We start from the raw sequence: 22156 nt of genomic DNA, 5'->3' as shown, positions 1-22156 counted from the left end.
ACCCATTAACATCATATTCTCTGTATTAAATTTTATCATTTTTTTTTTTTTTGGTACTTGATATCATTTTGTTTTCGACTATTTAATAATTTTTTCATACAACGAAGGGTTTGAGAATTGAGACCACTAAAACCTACTTTCTTTGTAATAGTATAGATGTAGTATCATTTTGACATTTTCAACAAATTATTTTGGATTTTAGTGTTTAATATAATATGAATCTTTTTTTTTTTTAATTTAATATGAATCTAATTAAATCTAACTAATAAGTTTAGTGACACAACTTTTTCCACAACTCAATGAAGTAACACAATGTGAGTGGTGAAAACAAAATTAATACCAGTAACGAGTCCAGGTAAAAATAATTGTCCACCAATCACAACCTTCTACTTCAACAAGTTGTAGAAAAAATTGTGTCCATGGCAAAATTGGAATCTATAAATCTATATGAATTTAGATTTGGTTTCAAATACATTTTTTTTTAGATATAATAACATGTCCACGAATAAAATTAACATCATGTCCGATTTTTTCTTTTGTATCAGAATATGGTCGATGCTCGATTTAAGTAGCACCTTCAAATTACTCATCTGCTTCAATCTTCAATGTGAGTTTTTTTCTCACTATTACCTGATTTCCTACTTTTCAAATTATCAAAACTGCTCATCAGTGCTTTTCTACTTCAATGTGATGTTCAAATGAGCTTTTCCTTACAATCAATGTAATCTCAGCTTTACATGGGGATGCGTATCATCATCATGGCCAATACAAATGCATGCATGAATTACCCAATCGAGATTTGACACGTCATGAAGCTTTGAAGCTTAGGTTTTCTTTTACCTAGTAAATCAAATTTGAAAATTTTTCTAAAAACAACCAGAGGTACAGCTCAGTTATATTTTTTTTTTTCCTTTCTTATTTTCTCTCTCTTCTATTGGGGATGTTTGGGCGGCAAAATCACACAGACTGAATTACCCAATGGGGATCTGACACGTCATGGATTTTACCGCCAAAATTATCTCCATTACGGAGAGAAATGGTGACTAACGGAAGACCTCTTGTATTTTTTAGGGTTTGGGCTTGAAGTTGAAGAAGGCCAGGTGAGTGTGCTGAAATAGAGCAGGCCCACTTCACTATTGTGTGTAAAGCAGTGGGGCCCAATGGGTTTGGTAACTTTCGTGTCATTTTGTTCTTGCTGTGAACCCAACTGCTATTTGAGGGTTTTTTTTTTTTTTTTTTTTTTTTTTTTTTTTTTTTTTTTTAAAGTAACTTCAACTTGATATGATTATTAATTAAAAAATTAATGATATTTTCAAATTATTATTTATCTTGACTAGAGTATTATTATTGAGTTACGCGTTCTAAGAGAAATCAAGGTTCAAATTTTCCCTCACCTATTGTTATGACTATAAAATTATAATAATAATAATAAAAAGGTAAATTATATACTTTAAAATTTAAATCATACATGAAGAATTTGAGTTAAATTCCATTTTATTTTTACATAAGATAATAATGGACATAGCTATTAAAACTTCTTCCAATGATGCCAAATGCATATACACCCACTAACACTACATTCTCTATTTTAAATTTTATCTTTTCAACAAAATATTTTGAATATTAGTGCCTAACTAATAAATTCAGTTACAAAACATTTTCACAATTTGTTGAAGTGGTGGATTGTAAATAATGGAAATAAAATTGATACTTGCAATCTACAACTTCAATAAACTGTAGAAAGAGTTGAGGAAAAAGTTGTATCCATCGCAAAGTTGGAATCTACACATTTATATGATTTAGATTTGATTTCAATCACTTTTTTAAAAAAAGATAAATAATATTCTTCATGCTGATGACTTATAAGTTAAATGCTACACACACACACACACACACATATATATATGTTTCATGCATAGAATAACTCTGATGGTTAATTACATAAAAAAAAATTCATGAGTTTCCTTCATTATTTATTACTTATTATGTTTTCTCAATAACAAACTGTTTATATTTTCTAGCAATTCTATGGAGCAAGTTGTCTCACACATGCTCACCCCAGAAAGATGTAGAATAAGAGAGATCTTTCAAGATTGAAGTTAAATATTGTTACTGGTTTTTATTAATTTAGGTGTTTTAGATAATAATGTCCCCCCCCCCCCCCACCCCCTTCTTTCAATTAAAACTTGTGCATGTTTATTCTTTTTTCAACCTTAGTTTTCATTTTATCGGTTTGGAATCTCTCTAAAAATAGTGATAAAATAGAAAATATTTTATTTTCCTTTTTAAATGTGACATAAAATAAAATAGTCTATTAGTTATCATATAAATTAAAAAATACCTATAGAAAATTAATTAAAAGAAAAACAAAAATAAATAGAAAACATTTCAAATTAGAAGAGGGGTGTTCCTGCTGCCTGATGCCTTTAATTAATGCCTTTTATAGGCAATTATGGTCCAATACTTTGTGTGGTTCTTTTGCCTGTCGCCTTTAATGTTACAATGGAGAAATTGGAAACTTAAATGGGAAACTTCCTTTTCTTAAATTTTTCATTTTTGCATTTAGGAAGTCGAAACTTAAGTATGCCCCCACAGAACTTACCATTGCCCTTAACAAAAGTTGCGCTCCTATTCATAAACACTCCATTTGTTGGTACTTCACTCTAATTTTTTTTATATCGGTTTTACATAGACCATAAGTCATCTTCCTTGGGTAGGATAAGAAAGAAAATGGCGGACTAGAACCAAGTAATCAGTTGCCACATTATTGAGACTTAAGAAAATTGTATTTTATTATTATTTTTTTTGTGTGAGTGTGTATTGTCATTAATAGGGCTTTCGTGAAAAGGGATTTTGTTAAAAACTATGCCAAAAATACAAAGTAGGCATAAAATGTAATAATTTAAGCAAGTATCAATAAATAAATAAATAAATAAATAAATAAATTTCATTGTAGATGGTTGTAGATATTTGATGAAGAGCCTCATTTGAAGTGATTGACATCATTCATTATAGAAATTCAACCTTTGTGTTAATGTCTTGGCAAAACTTGGCTATCCCGGCAGGAAAATTACGACTTTTGTATTCACTCTTGGGAGTTTTTGAACAATAGATTGTATCTTTAAGTCATATACAGGTTCTAAGAATCAATTTTAGTTACATAGATAAGCAGTGATTGGAGGAGTTCTTATTATTCATTTGTTGATTTCGTAGATTGTTTAAGTTTTCAATTATAATCATAATTTTATTTATTTATTTATTTATTTTGGTTTCCCACAGTGTTTCCTCAAGACTTTCAACTAGAGACTAATTACTTTTCGTGTCGGGTGGGCCCAAAAAGGGGTAAAGCACTGGCCTAGGAATTCTTTTCAAAGTGCAGGTAGTAGGACTCAAACTAGGAAGCATACCTAGTAGAGTCCAATACAAGCACTTTGAGACCAAGAGCCCAACCCTTTGGGTTATAATCATAATTTTATATGAATGGGATTAGCTACCTTTGACATTTATTTTTATTAGTAAGTGTTGTAATAAGTCATGATGATTTAAATGGAGGATCTTTCTTCTTCTTTTCTTTTTCTTTTTTTTCTTTTTTTTAATTTTTGCAATCAAAGAAAGTAGCACATGATTTGCACATGCCACCACTACCGGTGAGTAGAAAAGAGTCTTATGACTACACTCAAATATATATCCTTTCCATCCCTCTTTTGTATGCAACTTTAAAATGGTATTTTTTTTTTTAACCCAAAATAAAAACTTAAAAATGATATGATTATTAATTATAAAATTAAATATTGAAAAGAAAAAGATCTTTTCAAAATATCATATACAAGACAACTAACAGTTGTCAGTGATACTATGCTCGTCTTTGTAAGAGGAATCAAAGTTAGAATTCCCTCTCCCATTATTGTTGTAGCTATCAATTTATATATTTAAAAAAATTATATACTTTAATTTTAATTATTAAGTGACGAATTTGACTGAATAAGATAATATTGGACATAGATATTAGGGACTTCTTCCTATAATGCCAAATGCATACCCATTAACATCATATTCTCTGTATTAAATTTTATCATTTTTTTTTTGTACTTGTTATCATTTTGTTTTCGACTATTTAATAACAATTTCTTTCATACAACGAAGGGTTTGAGAATTGAGACCACTAAAACCTACTTTCTTTGTAATAGTATAGATCTAGTATCATTTTGACATTTTCATCAAATTATTTTGGATTTTAGTGTTTTTTTTTTTTTGATAGGTTGGATTTTAGTGTTTAATATAATATGAATCTTTTTTTTTAATTTAATATGAATCTAATTAAATCTAACTAATAAGTTTAGTAACACAACTTTTTCCACAACTCAATGAAGTGACACAATGTGAGTGGTGGAAACGAAAGTAATACTAGTAACGAGTCCATGTAAAAATAATTGTCCACCAATCACAACCTTCTACTTCAACAAGTTGTAGAAAAAATTGTGTCCATGGCAAAATTGGAATCTATAAATCTACATGGATTTAGATTTGGTTTCAAATACTTTCTTTTTTTAGATATAATAACATGTCCACGAATAAAATTAACATCATGTCCGATTTTTTCTTTTTTATCAGAATATGGTCGATGCTCGATTTAAGTAGCACCTTCAAATTACTCATCTGCTTCAATCTTCAATGTGAGTTTTTTTCTCACTATTACGTGATTTCCTGCTTTTCAAATTATCAAAACTGCTCATCAATGCTTTTCTACTTCAATGTGATGTTCAAATGAGCTTTTCCTTACAATCAATGTAATCTCAGCTTTACATGGGGATGCGTATCATCATCATGGCCAATACACATACATGCATGAATTACCCAATCGAGATTTGATAGGTCATGAAGCTTTGAAGCTTTGGTTTTCCTTTACTTTTTGGCTCTCTCATTTACCGCCAAAATTTCCACAGTTAAAGAGAGAGTGTGTATGGTTGAAGCCTACCGTTATGGCAAGATCACGGTGACTAACGAAAAGAGCCTTTGTTGATGAACTTAAGCTTGAGAATAGCCTGGGACCTGGGTGACTGAAAAACAGGCCCAACCCACTTTGAGTGGGCTCGGAAAGAGTGGTGATTTGCTGAGACCAACCATACTAATTTGCTGTGAATTTCTCAGTTGTTTAAGTAAACAAGTGGTATTCTCGCTTTCTATCCCATTTTATTTGCAACTTTAGCATGGTATGAATTTTTCTAAGGAAATATAAGGTTCTTTTTCAAATATTATATAAAATTTAAGTTATGAGTGATCCTCCAAAAAAAAAAAAAAAAAAAAAAAAGGAAGGAAAAGGTTATGATTTAGGGGTAATCCATGGGTATTAATTGGCTCAACAGTTTAAATCTATTATCATCGTTATCATTGAGAGATCATCATAGATTCAAATAAGTTTCTAGATATGTAGAATTTCTTACCAAAGTTTTCATCCCCATAAGAAAAATAAATAAATAAAACCTCCAAACATTAATTGGTATACATACAAAGTACAAAGAGCTCCCAAGTTATAATTGCAAGAGGAACCCAATAAGTTGATCCACCAAAACCTCAACAAAATTGGCCACCCAAATTAAAAATTTTGAAGTGAAATACATATACTTGACCGTCTACTTGGCAATATTAATCAACAAGTTGAGAATTGCAATTTCAGCATTCCGGTTGGACTAACTAGATCTACTTAATTGTCCTCATTTCTCTAACAAAACAGTTGAAGGTGACTAATACTTCTCCAAAGGGACTAATATGACCATTCCACATCATTATGTGATCTTTAAACATATTCATTGTGATAGCTAGATTCAAGACTTTGTTTGCTTAGTGCTGTATAGTCACCATTTGACAACCCTTCAATGGGGAACTACACGGCCGTATAATGGCTGACATCCTAAGGAACAATAAGAAAGGAGATAGAGAAATATGTTAGTCTTCACATATCTACTACACATGGTTATGTGTGAAAGCAACTTTTCACCCCAGAATGTGAGATAAGATACTTTTAAAAATCTAATAAGTATCTCAGATACTTAAAAATAAAAAAAGGAATGTAGAAATTTACCACAAACAAACATGTAGACTCAAGTTTCACAAATTAGGGGTTACGAGACAGGTTGCATTCTTAGAGGAACTGTCATCTGTAGAGGAAACAATAGCTAAAATATCAAGTTATGTATTGACCAATTTCCATACACTTTCATCATTTTTCTAAAAAATCTTACAGCTTACCTCTATTTGCCTCTCTATTAAACCCAAAACAATGGCTCACCTTAAGAAATTAAGGCAAATATGCTGCAAAACAAGGATAGAAGCTATTACCATCTTAACAACAAAACATAATGCAGCAGTCATCAACAAGGAAGAAAAAAAATAAATCAATAAGAAAAGCATGAGATAATCTATGGCTATGCTGACCAGAATAATTGCAGTTAAACAGAACCATTCTAATAAGTGAACAACTCCAGTAAACATATATGCAGAGGATAAAACTCTTGCTCAAGACAAAATAATGGAAAGTTCATGAGTAACGTCAGGAGTGAGAAGGGAAAAGAAGTGAACTATTAAACATAAATCATATAACAAAGGGAGTAGTAGAGTAGATAGAGAGGAAAGTAAAAGGACGGAATTGCATTATGGTGTTTTCCCTCTTCTCAATAGATATTGTTGTTAAGCAGAAATACACATTTCAGCATTGCACTTATGAATTTTTTTTTTCCTGCCTTCTTCAAGGAAGTGTGAAACATAACTACTTGAATCTGAAAATAAATATTAAAAAAGAGAAAATTTTGCACTAAAGACAAAGTATCTGTGATTTAAAAATACTACAAGCCTAGCTAGCAGTAGCAAGGAGAACTTTACCAGAATAATTATCATGGATTATATCAAGATTTAAAATGTGTAAAATTTGTGAATATCAAGGTCTAGGGCCAAAAAAAAAAAAAAAAAAATTGCGAAAGCTGTACACAAAGTTGACCTTCAGTCAAGCAGTTAAAACCATTTATGAGACAATGGACAACCTACCCTTCAGAAATTTTGAAGGCATTCACTCATACTTCAAGTGGTAAGAATCTAAAATCTAGGAACGGCATAACATCCTGACTAAATACAGGGAAAAATTCATATGACCCTAGAACATAAGAATTATGAACAACATAAACCCCACCAGCAGGGGGCAGGGGAGGGAAGTTGAGCTCTTCCAGAGTTCTGTTTCTTACAGTTGAATTTAATTTCAATTGTTGTGAGGAATATGAAAGTACCATACCAGCTTTTATTTTAACCCAAATGTGTGTTCGCATACCTTCTGAAAACTTGCTTGTAAAGAGCATATGGTTTGACAAAGCTCTAGTTGCCATATCTTCCATGACAAACAACTTCACCAAGCAGCTTTATCACCTATGAGGTAGATCCCAAGATTGTCCAATAAGAACAAAAATTAATAGGAAAATTCAGGTAAGAAAACAAGGAATTTCATCTAAATGGAAGTCATCGAGGGACATAATCTTTCTCACCCTAATTCTAGTCCCTTATGAAAAATGCTCCCTTTCCCTTTTCTCTAAAATACACAGATATGGATCATCTTCACTTCACACTTCAAATACGACACAGTGACCTCCATCCACCCTAGCATCTGCACAAAAGGGAATCCATTGCATGTGTATAAAAGTTTCAGGTTAATGTAAGTGTTTGTGACTCTCATACATGCAATTGCCCATGGCTTGGAATATTGTACCATCCTAATCAACCTTAAGAAGAATTGAAAGACTACTTCAAGGATGAGCAAAATGATGCTAATGTAGAGATAACAGCACTTACCAAAGAGGTCCTTTGTTGTGGAAGTCTGTCTCAAAAGCCATCAACAAAGCAAGCATGAATTTGCCCTGCACTTGAAATTGACAACTGAAAAACAAATATATAACTTTTAAGACTTTTGCAGATTGTGTTCCACACTCATTCTTTTAAATGTAAGATTAAATGGGATTAGTCACCTACTTGTACACAACAATGAGCTCCAGACAGCACAAAAAGAGAAAACAACAAAATTAAGAATTCACCTGTTAAAAACTATAAAAAAAATTAAGAATTCACCTGTTAAAAAAATATTATTGTTACAAAAATAATTTTGCAAGAAAAGTTTTGAGAAGACAAAACTGTTTATTACAAAAATGATCATAAATATGAAACTAAATTAAGAAAGTGAGAGGCCTATTACTCAATCTATTGAAAGTTGATGCTTGATTTTTGTAGAACCATCTTTGAAAATCCTTTTGGTTTCAATGCCACACCCCTCTGTTTATATACAAAAACAAATAATTTAGAAATTCAATAAAATAGTGCTCTTGAAAGAGAACAACTTAAAGAGAGCACAACTGATCAAGATGTGGTTCAATAAATATATGAGGTAGAGGTCGAAGGATTTAAGAACCTATGCAACTAATGGGGTGAGATCCTTCTGGACCTGGTTAGAATATTTGGGGCACCAGCAATCTTTTGATCCATTATTTGAGAAAGAAAAATGGGCAAAGTATTCATCACACATTTTAGAAATACAAAATTTCCACATGATTTGTGCTAAATAATTAAATTTCCACATGATTGTTTTTGTTCTTGATCTTTCTTGCCAATTGAATGAAGCATAAAGTTAAATTATCCCTAGAATTTTGCGACTTTAAACTCTAAAGCATACTGGTGCTTTTGATGCACACTAAGCTATAGAAAATAAAATTGAGAAAAAAAAAGGAGTTATTCTGTGAAATCTTCTCAAGGACTACATACAAGGTGAGAAAATTAGTGACCGTTTTTCAGTAAAATATTAAGGATAGCTAACATGGATAATAGCTCCATGCCATTTCCCTGAGCATTTTATTCAGGATTCACCCCCTTGAACAATTGTAACTCAAGGTCAAGAAGTGCCAGGCATCATTTGGTCTATATATTGCATAATAAGGAAACGAAATGTAAACACCTGTCAACTAAGTATGAGATACAATTCTGTAGAAAAGAAGAAAATAAAAGGACATGGAGATATCAGATGCAGAATAAAAGTACAATAGAAGAGAGTGCAATCCAGTCATGAAATGGAATATATATCACTGCCTTGGTAAAGGATTTTAGTATGCATATGATGAATAGTATCAATACTTGAGCCCTATAGTTTAGTGTCGCAATTCATTCTACAAATGAAATCACGTAGTTAGAATTTCGTTACAAATATTTTTTTAAAAAGGCCTTTAAAGATATAAATAAAGAAAGGGGAAAAAAAGGAACAAAATTACATTTGATAATTTGTGAAGGGTGTGGCTTAATTAGTATACTACAGAATCATATGTATATTTCTTCAGCAAAAAGATGTTAATCTCATGGCACTAGTGCCCTTCCTTTGAATTGATTAATTATTTAGTGGTCCTTAATTTTAGCATTCAGATCACAAAAAAGGTTGACATACAGAACTAGTCTAAAATGCGTAATTGCACACACGGTGTGGATCTCTAAATATTCAAACAGCAACATCTTTAAAAAAAATATATAAAAAAATTAGAAACAACTTCCGCTCATTTTTGTAAGAAAACGCATGTCTTTAGTATTATAAAAGAGTATACTTCAGGGCAAGTCCTACTAGTAGGGCTGTATCAAGCTACCTCTCCCTTGGTGAGATTAGTACTAGATAATAACCCTAAAATATTTAAAAACCCCAAAAACATATAGAACCGGCCAATTAAACCATTAATTTATCAAATGTGTGGCAATGTATTTAATTCACCATTCAAAATGATCTACAAGAAAAATTTTCATATTGGTTCCTATATAATGTTTTGGTTATTGGCACAAAAATGATAAGTTAAGAATAGTTCGAAGGCTAGAATTACTCCTTACCTCTGCATTGCTTTGCAGTGAATTACTCCATCTTTGGGATATTTAATCAAACTGCTTCTCTTACCAATCATGTCTCAACCATCCTTACTCATTCTACCTCTCAATGGCTTAAAAGTTCCACGTCCACTATCCCCCATACTAGTGTGGGGGCCCTGCATGTTGGTCTCCTCTTCTTTGCATTGATTAATGAAAAGAACATGCGCAATGTTGCCCAATATTCAAACAGAGTCTGCACAACAAAAATTAAAAGAACCAAGGGGGCTATAGGAGGTAGACAAGTAGACAAAACACCAACCTCAAAGAAAATGAAAAGTTCCTAAGTTTATGCTGCTTTGAGCATAATAACCCACCATAGAACAATACATAAGGAAGTAAAAAAAACAGGGGTATTCTGAAATCTGTTAGATAATTTACCATTAGATTTGTGCATGTCCAGACACACTAGACTAAATAAACCAGCTAGACTCTATCTCATTTGATTGTGATTTGATGGAAGTTGAGATTTTGTCTCAGGTGAAGCAGCAGCAACAGAAGAAGAAGAAGAAAATCAGCAAGTGGAGGTGCGTGGTGTGCAACCAAATGCAGTCTGTTTGCAAAGTGTTCGTGCAGGGATTTGTTGCCAAGGACCTCCGCGGCTTCGTCCAGTCCTTCAACATGTCCTGCGCCATTACCGAACCACCCCCACTTCCACTTCCACAATTCCAAGAAGAAGAAGAAGAAGAAGAGGATATTGTCCATGACGATCACGTTCATAATAACAAGAGACGAAGCGATTGGAGTCAATTCCTTGATCCTGTGGAAGTGGAAGAGCAGCAGGTTGAGGAAGAAAGTGATTTTGAGCCTAAGATTGTGACGGAGTTGCCAGAGGATTTGTTCAAGAAACAAAAACTCAATGCCAATGCAGACCTTCTTTACAAGCCGGTTTTCTCCAACAGAAATTCCACTGCCAAAAATGTCATCTCCCCAAGTAATTCTCTCTTCTCCTCCTTTTTTTTTTTTTTTGGTGATGTGATTCATTTATATGCTAAATACAACCAAACAAATATTGATGAAAAGATTCTCTCCTACTCATGTTTGTTTGGACCCCACTGATTAAAAAAAAAAAAAAGGTGTTCTGCAGCCTCAAGTTTACAGGGACTTCACAACCAAATGCAGCAAGGACTATGGCTTCAGGAGGCAGAGAAAGTGACAAAATAAGAAGCACTTGAAAATCCAAAAGTTCTTAAACTTGAGTGTAGCTCTGTAATTAACAACCTATTATTCAAAAAAAGGGGGGGAAGTAAGCAAAATGAGGGATCTTCAAGTCTTAGTATTCAAGTAATAAAAAAATTAATTAGTAATTTTTATTGGCAGTAATATATATAATAAAAAAATCAATCCAATCTAACAATGAATTGCACACAACTAAATAGATTTGACCCTTCTCTAGTACTTGGATACACAGTATTATTTACACATGATGGAAGTGTTATGAATCGTTTGTTTTAGCACAAGAACCAAAAAATAACATACATGAAGCGTGCAACTATGCATTGAAAAATTAGGACTTTTTCATTTCTAGCAGGTTGCAGGACAACTATGCATTGAAGAATTTTTTTTTTTTTTTTTTTTTTTTTTAAGTGTAGGATTTTTCATTTTGAAATACTTGGAGATTAAAGAAAGGCTGTAAGGGACTGTTGGAGGTAGAGGAAGAGCCAAAAATCACTAGGAAACAGAAAAAAGTTATGATTAAGAAGAAAGAAAATTGAAAGCACCAAAGGTTTTGTTCAAATGCACAACTTAGATACATATTATCTCTAGATTTGTGAATGTCTACATCGGTAGACCTCAATCTTTGTTCTGCTTTTGACTAAAACGATGTCTTCAAAATAAAAAAATAAAAAAAATTCTGAGAAAGGAGAGAATTCATTCAGCGATTATCCAATCAAAAACAGTAATTAAACCATTAGTTATTTTTTATAGATCAATAGTTCAAATGACCAAAAAAAAAGGGTTGAGTGAACCAATGAAATACTTGAAAAACAAGCTAATTCCCCCTCTGGAAGTGAACAAACCAACTCCGATTCTAAATTAGATTCTGCAACAATTAAGAAGCAACCATGCACTTAGGTACAAAGATATGAATCATTAGAATTAAAAGAAAGAAAGAAAAAAGAGATGGATTACATTATCCTAATTTTTCTTGTTCAAATAACTACGTGAACAAACCATAGTTAAGAAGCAACTAATTAAGAATAACTTTGATTCTAACTCAGACTCTGCAATAATTAAGAAGCAACCATACACACATCATATTATCAACATGCTCTTAGGTACAAAGATATAAATTATTAGAATTAAAAGAAATATATATTTTTTTAAAAGGGATGGATTACATTATCCTAATTTTTCATGTTCAATTAACAGTTTATAGACAAGAAAAAGAAAAAAAAGATTGAAAAGAATGAAGTTGAATAGTTTTAGAAGTTGTTCAAAATATAAAACCCCTAAAAAAAGCAGTAGTTGAATTTGAATTTGGGATTATAAAAGATAGATGCATACCTGAATAAATGGTTTTTTCTTGTTGGATTATTTGGGACAATCTTCACTGTTTCCTTCGTGTAGCCGTAAGAGGGGACAACCACGAATAATTTGATTTTTCAAAGAGGGGAGATCGGGCATGGAAGTCAGGTTAGGGCATTGGTAAATCTGTAAATTCGAAAGAGAAGGAGGAAATGATGGAAGTAAGAGATGGTGTGGCTCATTTCTCCACCATCCCTTCAGTTTTGGGCAATATCTTATTTCAAGAGAAGATAAGGATGGGAAGAATGATGGTGTTTTTGAAGAAGAAGAAGAAGAAGAAGAGGAAGCAGAAATACACATTTCAGCATTGCATTTATGAATTTTTTTTTTCCTGCCTTCTTCAAGGAAGTATGAAACAGAACTACTTGAATCTGAAAATCAATATTAAAAAAGAGTAAATTTTGCTCTAAAGACAAAGTATCTGTGATTTAAAAATACTACAAGCCTAGCTAGCAGTAGCAAGGAGAACTTTACCAGAATAATTATCATGGATTATATCAAGATTTAAAATGTGTAAAATTTGTGAATATCAAGGTCTAGGGCCAAAAAAAAATGTAAAAAATAAATTGTGAAAACTATACACAAAGTTGACCTTCAGTCAAGTAGTTAAAACCATATATGAGACAATGGACAACCTACCCTTCAAAAATTTTGAAGGCATTCACTCATACTTCAAGTGGTAAGAATCTAAAATCTAGGAAGGGCATAACATCCGACTAAATACAGGGAAAAATTCATATGACCCTAGAACATAAGAATTCTCAACAACAAAACCCCCACCAGCAAGGGGCAGGGGAGGGAAGTTGAGCTCTTCCAAAGTTCTGTTTCTTACAGTTGAATTTAATTTCAACTGTTGTGAGGAATATGAAAGTACCATACTAGCTTTTATTTTAATCCAAATGCATGTTCACATACCTTCTGAAAAATTGCTTGTGAGCATATGGTTCGACAAAGCTCTGGTCGCCATATCTTCCATGATGAACAACTTCATCAAGCGGCTTTATCACCTATGAGGGACATCCCAAGATTGTCCAATAAGAACAAAATTAATAGGAAAATTCAGGTAAGAAAACAAGGAATTTCATCTAAATGGAAGTCATCAAGGGACATAATCTTTCTCACCCTAATTATAGTCCCTTATGGAAAATGCTCCCTTTCCCTTTTCTCTAAAATACACAGATATGGATCATCTTCACATTTCACAGTTACTTCAAATACGACACAGTGACCTCCATCCACACTGCAAAACAGAACGAATATTATTGCGGAACTAATCCTAGAACATGAAACATACACCTAGCATCTGCACAAAAGGCAATCCATTGCATACGTACAAAAGTTTTTGGTTAATGTAAGTGATTGTGACTCTCATATATGCAATTACCCATGGCTTGGAATATTGTACCATCCTTATCAACCTTAAGAAGAATTGAAAGACTACTTCAAGGATGAGCAAAATGATGCTAATGTAGAGATAACAGCACTTACGGAAGAGGTTCTTTGTTGTGGAAGTCTCAAAAGTCATCAATGGAGCAAGCATAAATTTGCCCTGCACTTGAAATTGACAACTGAAAAACAAATATATAACTTTTAAGACTTTTGCAGATTGTGTTCCACGCTCATTCTTTTAAATGTAAGATTAAATGGGATTAGTCGCCTACTTGTACACAACAATGAGCTCCAGACAGCAAAAAAAGAGAAAACAACAAAATTAAGAATTCACCTGTTAAAAAATATTATTGTTACAAAAATAATTCTGCAAGAAAAGTTTTGAGAAGGCAAAACTGTTTGTTACAAAAATTATCATAAATATGAAACTAAATTAAGAAAGTGAGAGGCGCATTACTCAATCTATTGAAAGTTGATGCTTGATTTGTGTAGAACCATCTTTGAAAATCCTTTTGGTTTCAATGCTACACCCCTCTGTTTATATACCAAAAAAAAAAAAAAAATAGAAATTCAATAAAATGGTGCTCTTGAAAGAGAACAACTTAAAGAGAGCACAACTGATCAAGATGTGGTTCAATAAATATATGAGGTAGAGGTCGAAGGATTTAAGAACCTGTGCAGCTAATGGGGTGAGATCCTTCTAGACTTGGTTAGAATATTTGGGGCACCAGCAATCTTTTGATCCATTATTTGAGAAAGAGAAATTGGCAAAGTATTCCTCACACATTTTAGAAATACAAAATTTCCACATGATTTGTGCAAAATAATTAAATTTCCACGTGATTTTTGCTGTTCTTGATCTTTCTTGCCAATTAAATGAAGCATAAAGTTAAGTTATCCCTAGAATTTTGCGACTTTAAACTCTAAAGCATACTGGTGCTTTTGATGCACACTAAGCTATAGAAAATAAAATTGAGAAGAAAAAAAAAAGAGTTATTCTGTGAAATCTTCTCAAGGACTACATACAAGGTGAAAATTAGTGACCGTTTTTCAGTAAAATATTAAGGATAGCTAACATGGATAATAGCTCCAAGCTATTTCTCTGAGCATTTTATTCAGGATTCACCCCCTTGAACAATTGTAACTCAAGGTCAAGAAGTGCCAGACATCACTTGGTCTATATATTGCATAATATGGAAACGAAATGCAAACACCTATCAACTAAGTATGAGATACAATTCTGTAGAAAAGAAGAAAATGAAAAGGCATGGAGATATCAGATGCAGAATAAAAGTACAATAGAAGAGAGTGGAATCCAGACATGAAATGGAATATATATCACTGCCTTGGTAAAGGATTTTAGTATGCATATGAAGAATAGTATCAATACTTGAGCCTTATAGTTTATGTCGCAATTCATTCTACAAATGAAATGACGTAGTTAGAATTTTATTATATTTTAAAAAAAATACCCTTAAAGAGATAAATAAAGAGAGGGGAAAAAAAGGAACAAAATTACATTTGATAATTTGTGAAGGGTGCAGCTTAATTAGTATACTACAGAATCATATGTATATTTCTTCAGTAAAAAGATGTTAATCTCATGGCACTAGTACCTTTCCTTTGAATTGATTAATTATTTAGTGGTCCTTAATTTTAGCATTCAGATCACAAAAAAGGTTGACATACAGAACTAGTCTAAAATGCATAATTGCACACACAATATGGATCTTTAAATATTCAAACAGCAACATCTTAAAAAAAAAAGTATAAAAAATTAGAAACAACTTCCACTCATTTTTGTAAGAAAACGCATGTCTTTAGTATTATAAAAGAGTATACTTCAAGGTAAGTTCTAAAGAGTGGGACTGTATCAAGCTACCCCTCCCTTGGTGAGATTACTACTACATAATAACCCTTAAATATTTAAAAACCCCAAAAACATACAGAACCGGCCAATTAAACCATTAATTTATTAAATGTGTGGCACAATGTATTTAATTCACCATTCTAAATGATCTACAAGAAAATTTTTCATCTGATAAGTTAAGAATAGTTCAAAGGCTAGAATTACTCCTTACCTCTGCATTGCTTTGCAGTGAATTACTCCATCTTTGGGATATTTAATCAAACTGCTTCTCTTACCAGTCATGTCTCAACCATCCTTACTTGTTCTACCTCTCTATGGCTTAAAAGTTCCATGTATACTTTCCCCCATACTCATGTGGGGGCCCTGCACGTTGGTCTCCTCTTCTTTGGATTGATTAATGAAAAGAACATGCGCAATGTTGCCCAATATTCAAAAAGAGTCTGCACAACAAAAATTAAAAGAACCAAAGGGGCTTTAGGAGGTAGACAAGTAGACAAAACACCAACCTCAAAGAAAATGAAAAGTTCCTAAGTTTGGATGCTGCTTTGAGCATTAATAACCCACCATAGAACAATACATAAGGAAGTAAAAAAAACGAGGGTATTTTGAAATCTGTTAGATAATTTACCATTAGATTTGTGCATGTCCAGACACACTAGACTAAATAAACCAACTAGACTCTATCTCATTTTATAATTTTGACTTAAATGAATTCTCCAGAAACATTTGAAAAATGAACAAACTATTCAGCTTTATTGACTCAACCCATAAATTACATAATTCATTAGTTGTTTACCAATTACCCAATGACATTGTGCAAGTCAATTTCTAGTCTACATAATATCTTGTTTTAAGCATATATATAAAGAAAATAATTGGCCAAACAGAATCCATTTAATAAGATAATTCCTGCATTGTTAGATGGCACGGTAGACACTCCCCTCAAGTGGTAAAAGTTTCTCTATTTCTGCAATTGTCAGCGAAGCAACCAAGTACATCACCATTGAGTCAATTGTAGGTACAAAGATATAAACTCTATCTGTTCTGCGCAACAGCAGGCCTTTGAACATACAGATAGGAAATAAAACAGAATGAGATTTCCCTAAATTTTTAAAAAAAGAGAGAAGATGATTACCATTGAGTCCACTACTTATTACAGGATTTCAGGGCCAGAAAGTTTTGAACAGGGCAGGTTCTTGAATTCTGTCTCAATTGTCAAAATTCAAGAAGAAAGGGCCATGGCTTTAGCAGAGAGAAAAAGTTCCAAATTACCAACCAATGGAAAAACCAAATGTTCTTAAATTTGGGTTTCGTTTTGAGCAGAACAACCTATTATATAAAAATGGACACGGTAAGAAAAATAAGAGCATCCTCTAATCTTAATTGGTATTCAAGCAAAAAGAAAAACCTTAATCAGTAATTTTCAATTGAGTAACAGATAAAAATTCAATCACCTTTGAATTTGTGCGTGAATGAACAAATTAGACTCATTCAGTCATTCTCTCATTCTTCTCTGACTTCAAAGTCAGTCTTCACATCAGCGATTCAACATGTGAGGAAGCAAATAAAGTATTAGTAAGCAAATATATGCTAGAAACTTTTATACCCAAAAAAAAAAAAAAAAAAAAAAAAAATTAACAACCAAAATACTGGTTTAGTAAGCTAATTCCAGCCATGCTAGCTGCCTGGTGAAGTGCTCCCAAGTTCTAAAAAATTTGCTATGATTCTGCAATTATGAACAAGCAACCATATACAAGTTTAGATGAAAAGATATAAATCATTATGATAAAAGAATAAATGATAGAACAGTTGTCCTTTTTTATTCTCCTAATAAATTGAAGAAATCATGCATCTTATTGATGTTTTGGTGGGAAAAAAGGGAAACAAATGATTACCACTGAGTTATTGACCAGTCGTACAATTGCAGTTTTTGAATAGGGTCCAAATTTTGCACCCAAGCTTGTTCTTTGCCTCGGTTCTGCATCAGAAATCAAATGACTAAGAAGTTCTCCAAGATATGATAAACCTCAAATTTCATCAAGAAGAAGGACGTCTGTATATGATTGTCCATGAAAAATTGGAATTAAAAGATAGACACATACCTGAATCAATTGTTTTCAGCAGATTCCAACAATCCACTTGCAATTCTGGGACACGCAGCACAATTGCAAGGCCTGAAAGTTTTGGAAAAAGGTCTGCATTTTAAGTTCTGCATGAAAACTGAAAAGTCCAATGCCTGATAAGTTCTCCAAGATATATCAAAACAAGAATATTGGTGTTGGTTTCTTCATTAAAAGTCAAATACCTGAAGTGGTTAAAGATGCCATCAGATTCCAACTTCTATCCAATATTCTCTCCTACTCATGTTCGTTTGGACTCCACTGATTAAAAAACAACAGATGTTCTGCAGCCTCAAGTTTACAGGGACTTCACAACCAAATGCAGCAAGGACTATGGCTTTAGGAGGCAGAGAAAGTGACAAAATAAGAAGCATTTGAAAAACCAAATGTTCTTAAACTTGAGTGTAGCTCTGTAATTAACAACCTATTATTCAAAAAAAGGGGGGGGGAGGGGGGGGAGAGTAAGAAAAATGAGGGATCTTCAAGTCTTAGTTAGTATTCAAGTAATTAAAAAATTAATCAGTAATTTTTATTGGCAGTAATATATATAATAAAATATTCAATCCAATCTAACAATGAATTGTACACGACTAAACAGATTAGACCCTTCTCTAGTAGTCAGATTCTGCAATAATTAAGAAGCAACCATGCACTTAGGTACAAAGATATGAATTAAAAGAAAGAAAGAAAAAAGGGATGGATTACATTATCCTAGTTTTTCTTGTTCAAATAACTTTGTGAACAAACCCACTCCGATTCTAACTCGGACTCTGCAATAATTAAGCAGCAACCATACACACATCATATTATCAACATGCTCTTAGGTACAAAGATATAAATTATTAGAATTAAAAGAAATATTTTTTTTTAAAAAGGGATGGATTACATTATCCTAATTTTTCTTGTTCAATTAACAGTTTATAGACAAGAAAAAAGAAAAAAGAATGAAAAGAATGAAGTTGAATAGTTTTAGAAGTTGTTCAAAATATAAAAACCCTAAAAAAACTAGTAGTTGAATTTGAATTTGGGATTATAAAAGATAGATGCATACCTGAATAAATTGTTTTTTCTTGTTGGATTATTTGGGACAATCTTCACTGTTTCCTTCGTGTAGCCGTAAGAGGGGACAACCACCAATAAGTGGATTTTTCAGAGAGGGGGGAATCAGGGGTATGGAAGTCAGGATAGGGCAATGGACGATTCTTAATTCCGAAAGAGAAGGAGGAAATGATGGAAGTAAGAGATGGTGTGGCTCATTATTATCATCATCATCTGAATTCCTCCACCATCCCTTCAGTTTTGGGCATCCCTCTATTCTAAGAGAAGATAAGGATGGGAAGAATGGTGTTTTTGAAGAAGAAGAAGAAGAAGAAGAAGAGGAAGCACCCAACACGTTACTAACACTGTCTTCATCTGAAATGTATTCAAGTGCAAACATTTCATAAATAGAGACAACCTTGAGAAAAGGGAGTTGATTTAACGGTGGGAGGTGCTGCAATCTTTCATTAAACCATAATTCAAATTTAACAAGATTAGTGAGAGAAGAGACCCAACTTGGAATTCTCACACCCATATAATTCCACAATCCCAACGCTTTAAGATTTGGATGTGGCTGGAGCCCTTCCAGTGACATGTCATCATAACATTCAGTTTCTCCATCATCCCACTCTTCATTCCAATATAATAGCAGCTCTTGAAGATGTTGTTTCTGCTTCATATTTGTGGCTTTACATTCCACCATGTCATCTTCTCCATGTCCCAAATTTTGAATGAGTAGACTTCCTCCCAAATTGCTCAGCTCCTTCAATTCACTTAGCCCACCACCAGACTCAGCCTGTTTTTTCTTATACCAACCATACGAGCAGGCCTTGGAACCCCCTTGCCTCACGACGAACCTCGTTAGTATCTCAAGAGAAGTAAGATGCCCAAGTCCAAGGGGCATATGCGTCAAATTGACACACCTACTAACGTCTAAATGCCTAAGATTGACCAACTTCTTAAGGCCCCGCGGTAACTCTTTAAGTGAAAGGCAAGAATAGAGTTTCAGCGTCCGTAGATTTAGCAGCTTTGTAATGGAATTAGGGAGAAATTTAATATTATAATTTATAGAAAGATCAAGATATCTTAAATGTTTTAATTCTCCAATTGAATGTGACACTACAAGTAGATTTAATTCACTTAAATCTAATGTCCGTAAATAATTGAGATTTGAAACAAGTGCATTGCAAGTTAAGTTCCTCAATTTCCCCCCTACACTAGCTATAAGAATTGTTCGTATCTTCATTCCTTTAACCTTGAAAATTGAAAGTTTCCTTGAGGAATCTTCAAGATCAAATGATACATGACGAACTTTTTTACCATTAAACTCCCCACTCGAAGTTAGCATGGTACTCTCCATCCCAGCCACAAGAGCTGCAAGATCATGCATGAGATCATGCATTTTGCAATATGATATAATGTTGTATTCATCTTTTTCTACATCTTGAAAAAAACATCTCCGAAGTAATACCATAAAGTAGTCTCGCCCGACATCCTCAACACGTTGCTTTGAATCTGATAACTTAATAAAACCTTGTGCTGCCCAAAGATTAATCAATGTTGCTACATCAACCTTGTAATCTTTTGGAAACAATCTACAATAAGCAAAGCATTGCTTTAAGTACGATGGTAGATGATTATAACTCAACTTAAGTGTTGATAAAATAACATTTTCTTCTTCTTGAGTTATTTTTGAGAGTTCATAATCTTTGAAGGATCGCCACTCATTTTCTGTAGCTTTGGTGCATAGCAAGCTTGCTATCGTCCTTATGGCTAGAGGTACCCCACCACACTTCCGCATAATCTCCCTACCCAAACTTTCAAAGGCTTCATTCTTTGGCAGTTGACCATTTTCAAATGCTACTTTCACAAACAAACTCCAAGCCTTTTCTTCAGGTAGGCCTCTTAGAGCATGCCATGAAGTTGCCCCTAGTATCCTCGCTACACTTTCTGAGCGTGTGGTCACTATTATCCTACTTCCCCTTGCACCACCCATTAACAAATTTCTCAAGAGAAGCCATTTATTACTCTCCTCGTTCCACAAATCATCCAAGACAATCAAGTATTTTTTTCCATTAAGCTCTTCTCGAAGCTGAGTTTGCAACATCTCAATGCTTCCTTCATGCGTCCTTTTTGTCAAATGTTCTAAAATTTCTTTAACAATCCGCTGTACATCAAAGACATCAGAGATACAAACCCAAAGTTTTATCTCAAATTCTGTCTGGACATTTTTATCATTGTATACCAATTGAGCCAGTGTCGTCTTGCCCAATCCTCCGAAACCAACAATTGGAATGATAGAAATATTCGCTACAACATTGTCATCAAAAAGACGTTCCATAATCTCTTTCTTATCATCCTCTCTCCCAATAACTTCATCTTCGAGTACAAAAGAATAAGTTTCTCTGTCCCCCCTAGTCATGACTCGTGGCTCAACCAAGCTTTGACTAAAGTGAAAAGCCTCCTTATCTTTTGCAATGGCATTTAGTTTCTCCCTAATTGCCTTTATTTCATGACCCATCTTAGGACTAAAAGCAAGCGGATTTAAACTTGAAGAGAAAAGGCGTACCTTCTTTGTCATCACTTTGCGGCGCATAACTTCGGTGGAGAAATCATCCAGCAAATCATCAGCATCATGGAGTACATCTTTGAGCCTACTGAGCCAGACTTTGATCTGATGGTTATGAGAACTCTGCATTTCTGCATCCAGAAGCACAGCGCGGATAGTGGAGACTGTGTCGGTTAGATTTTCAATCTCAGTTTCAACACTAGAGGCCAGTTTGACCTCTTCAACAATGATAGAGCCCAGCAGTTGAAGGACGTTCCCTGCAAGATCGAACAAAGCTCCTTCCGCCATAGTTTTTTCTTTCTTTCAGGAATTGTAGATGGGTTTGTGTAGTGATGAAAGTGATAAGAGATAGCTGTGGTAATGTCTTGCTTAAAACGGTGGTAGCATCAACAAGTGCGGAACAGCTAGTCTCAATAATTATGCCCAAACAAAATGTTGTTTTTATTCTAAAACTTTAGACTGCTTTTTCAACCTTTTTCTCTTTTTTGTTTCATGGTGCCCTGTCAGCGCAGTTAGAATTATAGTGTGAAACAACATTTCTAAATTCCAAAAGCATAATTGTAGTTAAAACTTTTATAAAAAATTTATTTTATGGGAAATTAAAACCTTTATCATTTAAATGAATAGAGCTATTTTTCTTTTTATTAGAAATGAATCAAGCTGTTGAGTGCAGCTCAAACTTAAGCTTATTATCAACAGTTAAACAGAGTTCAAATATAA

At 33.2% G+C, this 22156-nt stretch overlaps 2 protein-coding genes across 44 annotated transcripts in view; one reads left to right on the top strand and one right to left on the bottom strand.

Moving 5' to 3' along the window:
• LOC126724199 (putative disease resistance protein RGA4) overlaps positions 1 to 21858 on the bottom strand; it is a 142698-nt gene extending 120840 nt beyond the window's left edge. The window contains exons 1-16 of one of the 43 annotated variants that reach the window (XR_007654761.1): positions 18881 to 21858; positions 18015 to 18253; positions 17812 to 17929; positions 17605 to 17687; positions 17352 to 17435; positions 17164 to 17239; positions 16845 to 17038; positions 14513 to 16149; positions 14297 to 14373; positions 14112 to 14173; positions 13939 to 14018; positions 13573 to 13690; positions 7316 to 7410; positions 6247 to 6309; positions 6080 to 6155; positions 5403 to 5908 (exon numbers count right to left, since the gene is read on the bottom strand). Coding sequence is in view for 3 of the 43 variants with exons in the window: in XM_050428630.1 (XP_050284587.1) it covers positions 18908 to 21724 (2817 nt within the window). In the remaining 40 variants the exon portion in view is untranslated. Of the gene's footprint in view, positions 1 to 5402; positions 5909 to 6079; positions 6156 to 6246; positions 6310 to 7315; positions 7411 to 7526; positions 7646 to 7830; positions 8104 to 8227; positions 8503 to 9888; positions 10118 to 10302; positions 11143 to 11902; positions 11966 to 12046; positions 12147 to 12249; positions 12430 to 13572; positions 13691 to 13938; positions 14019 to 14111; positions 14174 to 14296; positions 14374 to 14512; positions 16150 to 16844; positions 17039 to 17163; positions 17240 to 17351; positions 17436 to 17604; positions 17688 to 17811; positions 17930 to 18014; positions 18254 to 18285; positions 18600 to 18880 lie in introns of those variants that run through there. The other 42 variants (XR_007654759.1, XR_007654762.1, XR_007654769.1 and 39 more) reach the window with 42 other exon arrangements.
• On the top strand, positions 10378 to 10859 carry LOC126722462 (uncharacterized). The gene is made up of 2 exons (XM_050425621.1): positions 10378 to 10737; positions 10824 to 10859. The coding sequence occupies exons 1-2, from the start codon at positions 10378 to 10380 to the stop codon at positions 10857 to 10859; spliced, it is 396 nt and encodes a 131-aa protein (XP_050281578.1).
• Positions 21859 to 22156: the final 298 nt, after the last annotated feature.

This window comes from Quercus robur, chromosome 4, assembly GCF_932294415.1.
Source record: "Quercus robur chromosome 4, dhQueRobu3.1, whole genome shotgun sequence".
Lineage (NCBI taxonomy): Eukaryota > Viridiplantae > Streptophyta > Magnoliopsida > Fagales > Fagaceae > Quercus > Quercus robur.
Note: the sequence above shows the minus strand (reverse complement) of the source record. Positions and strands in the feature narration are given on the sequence as shown.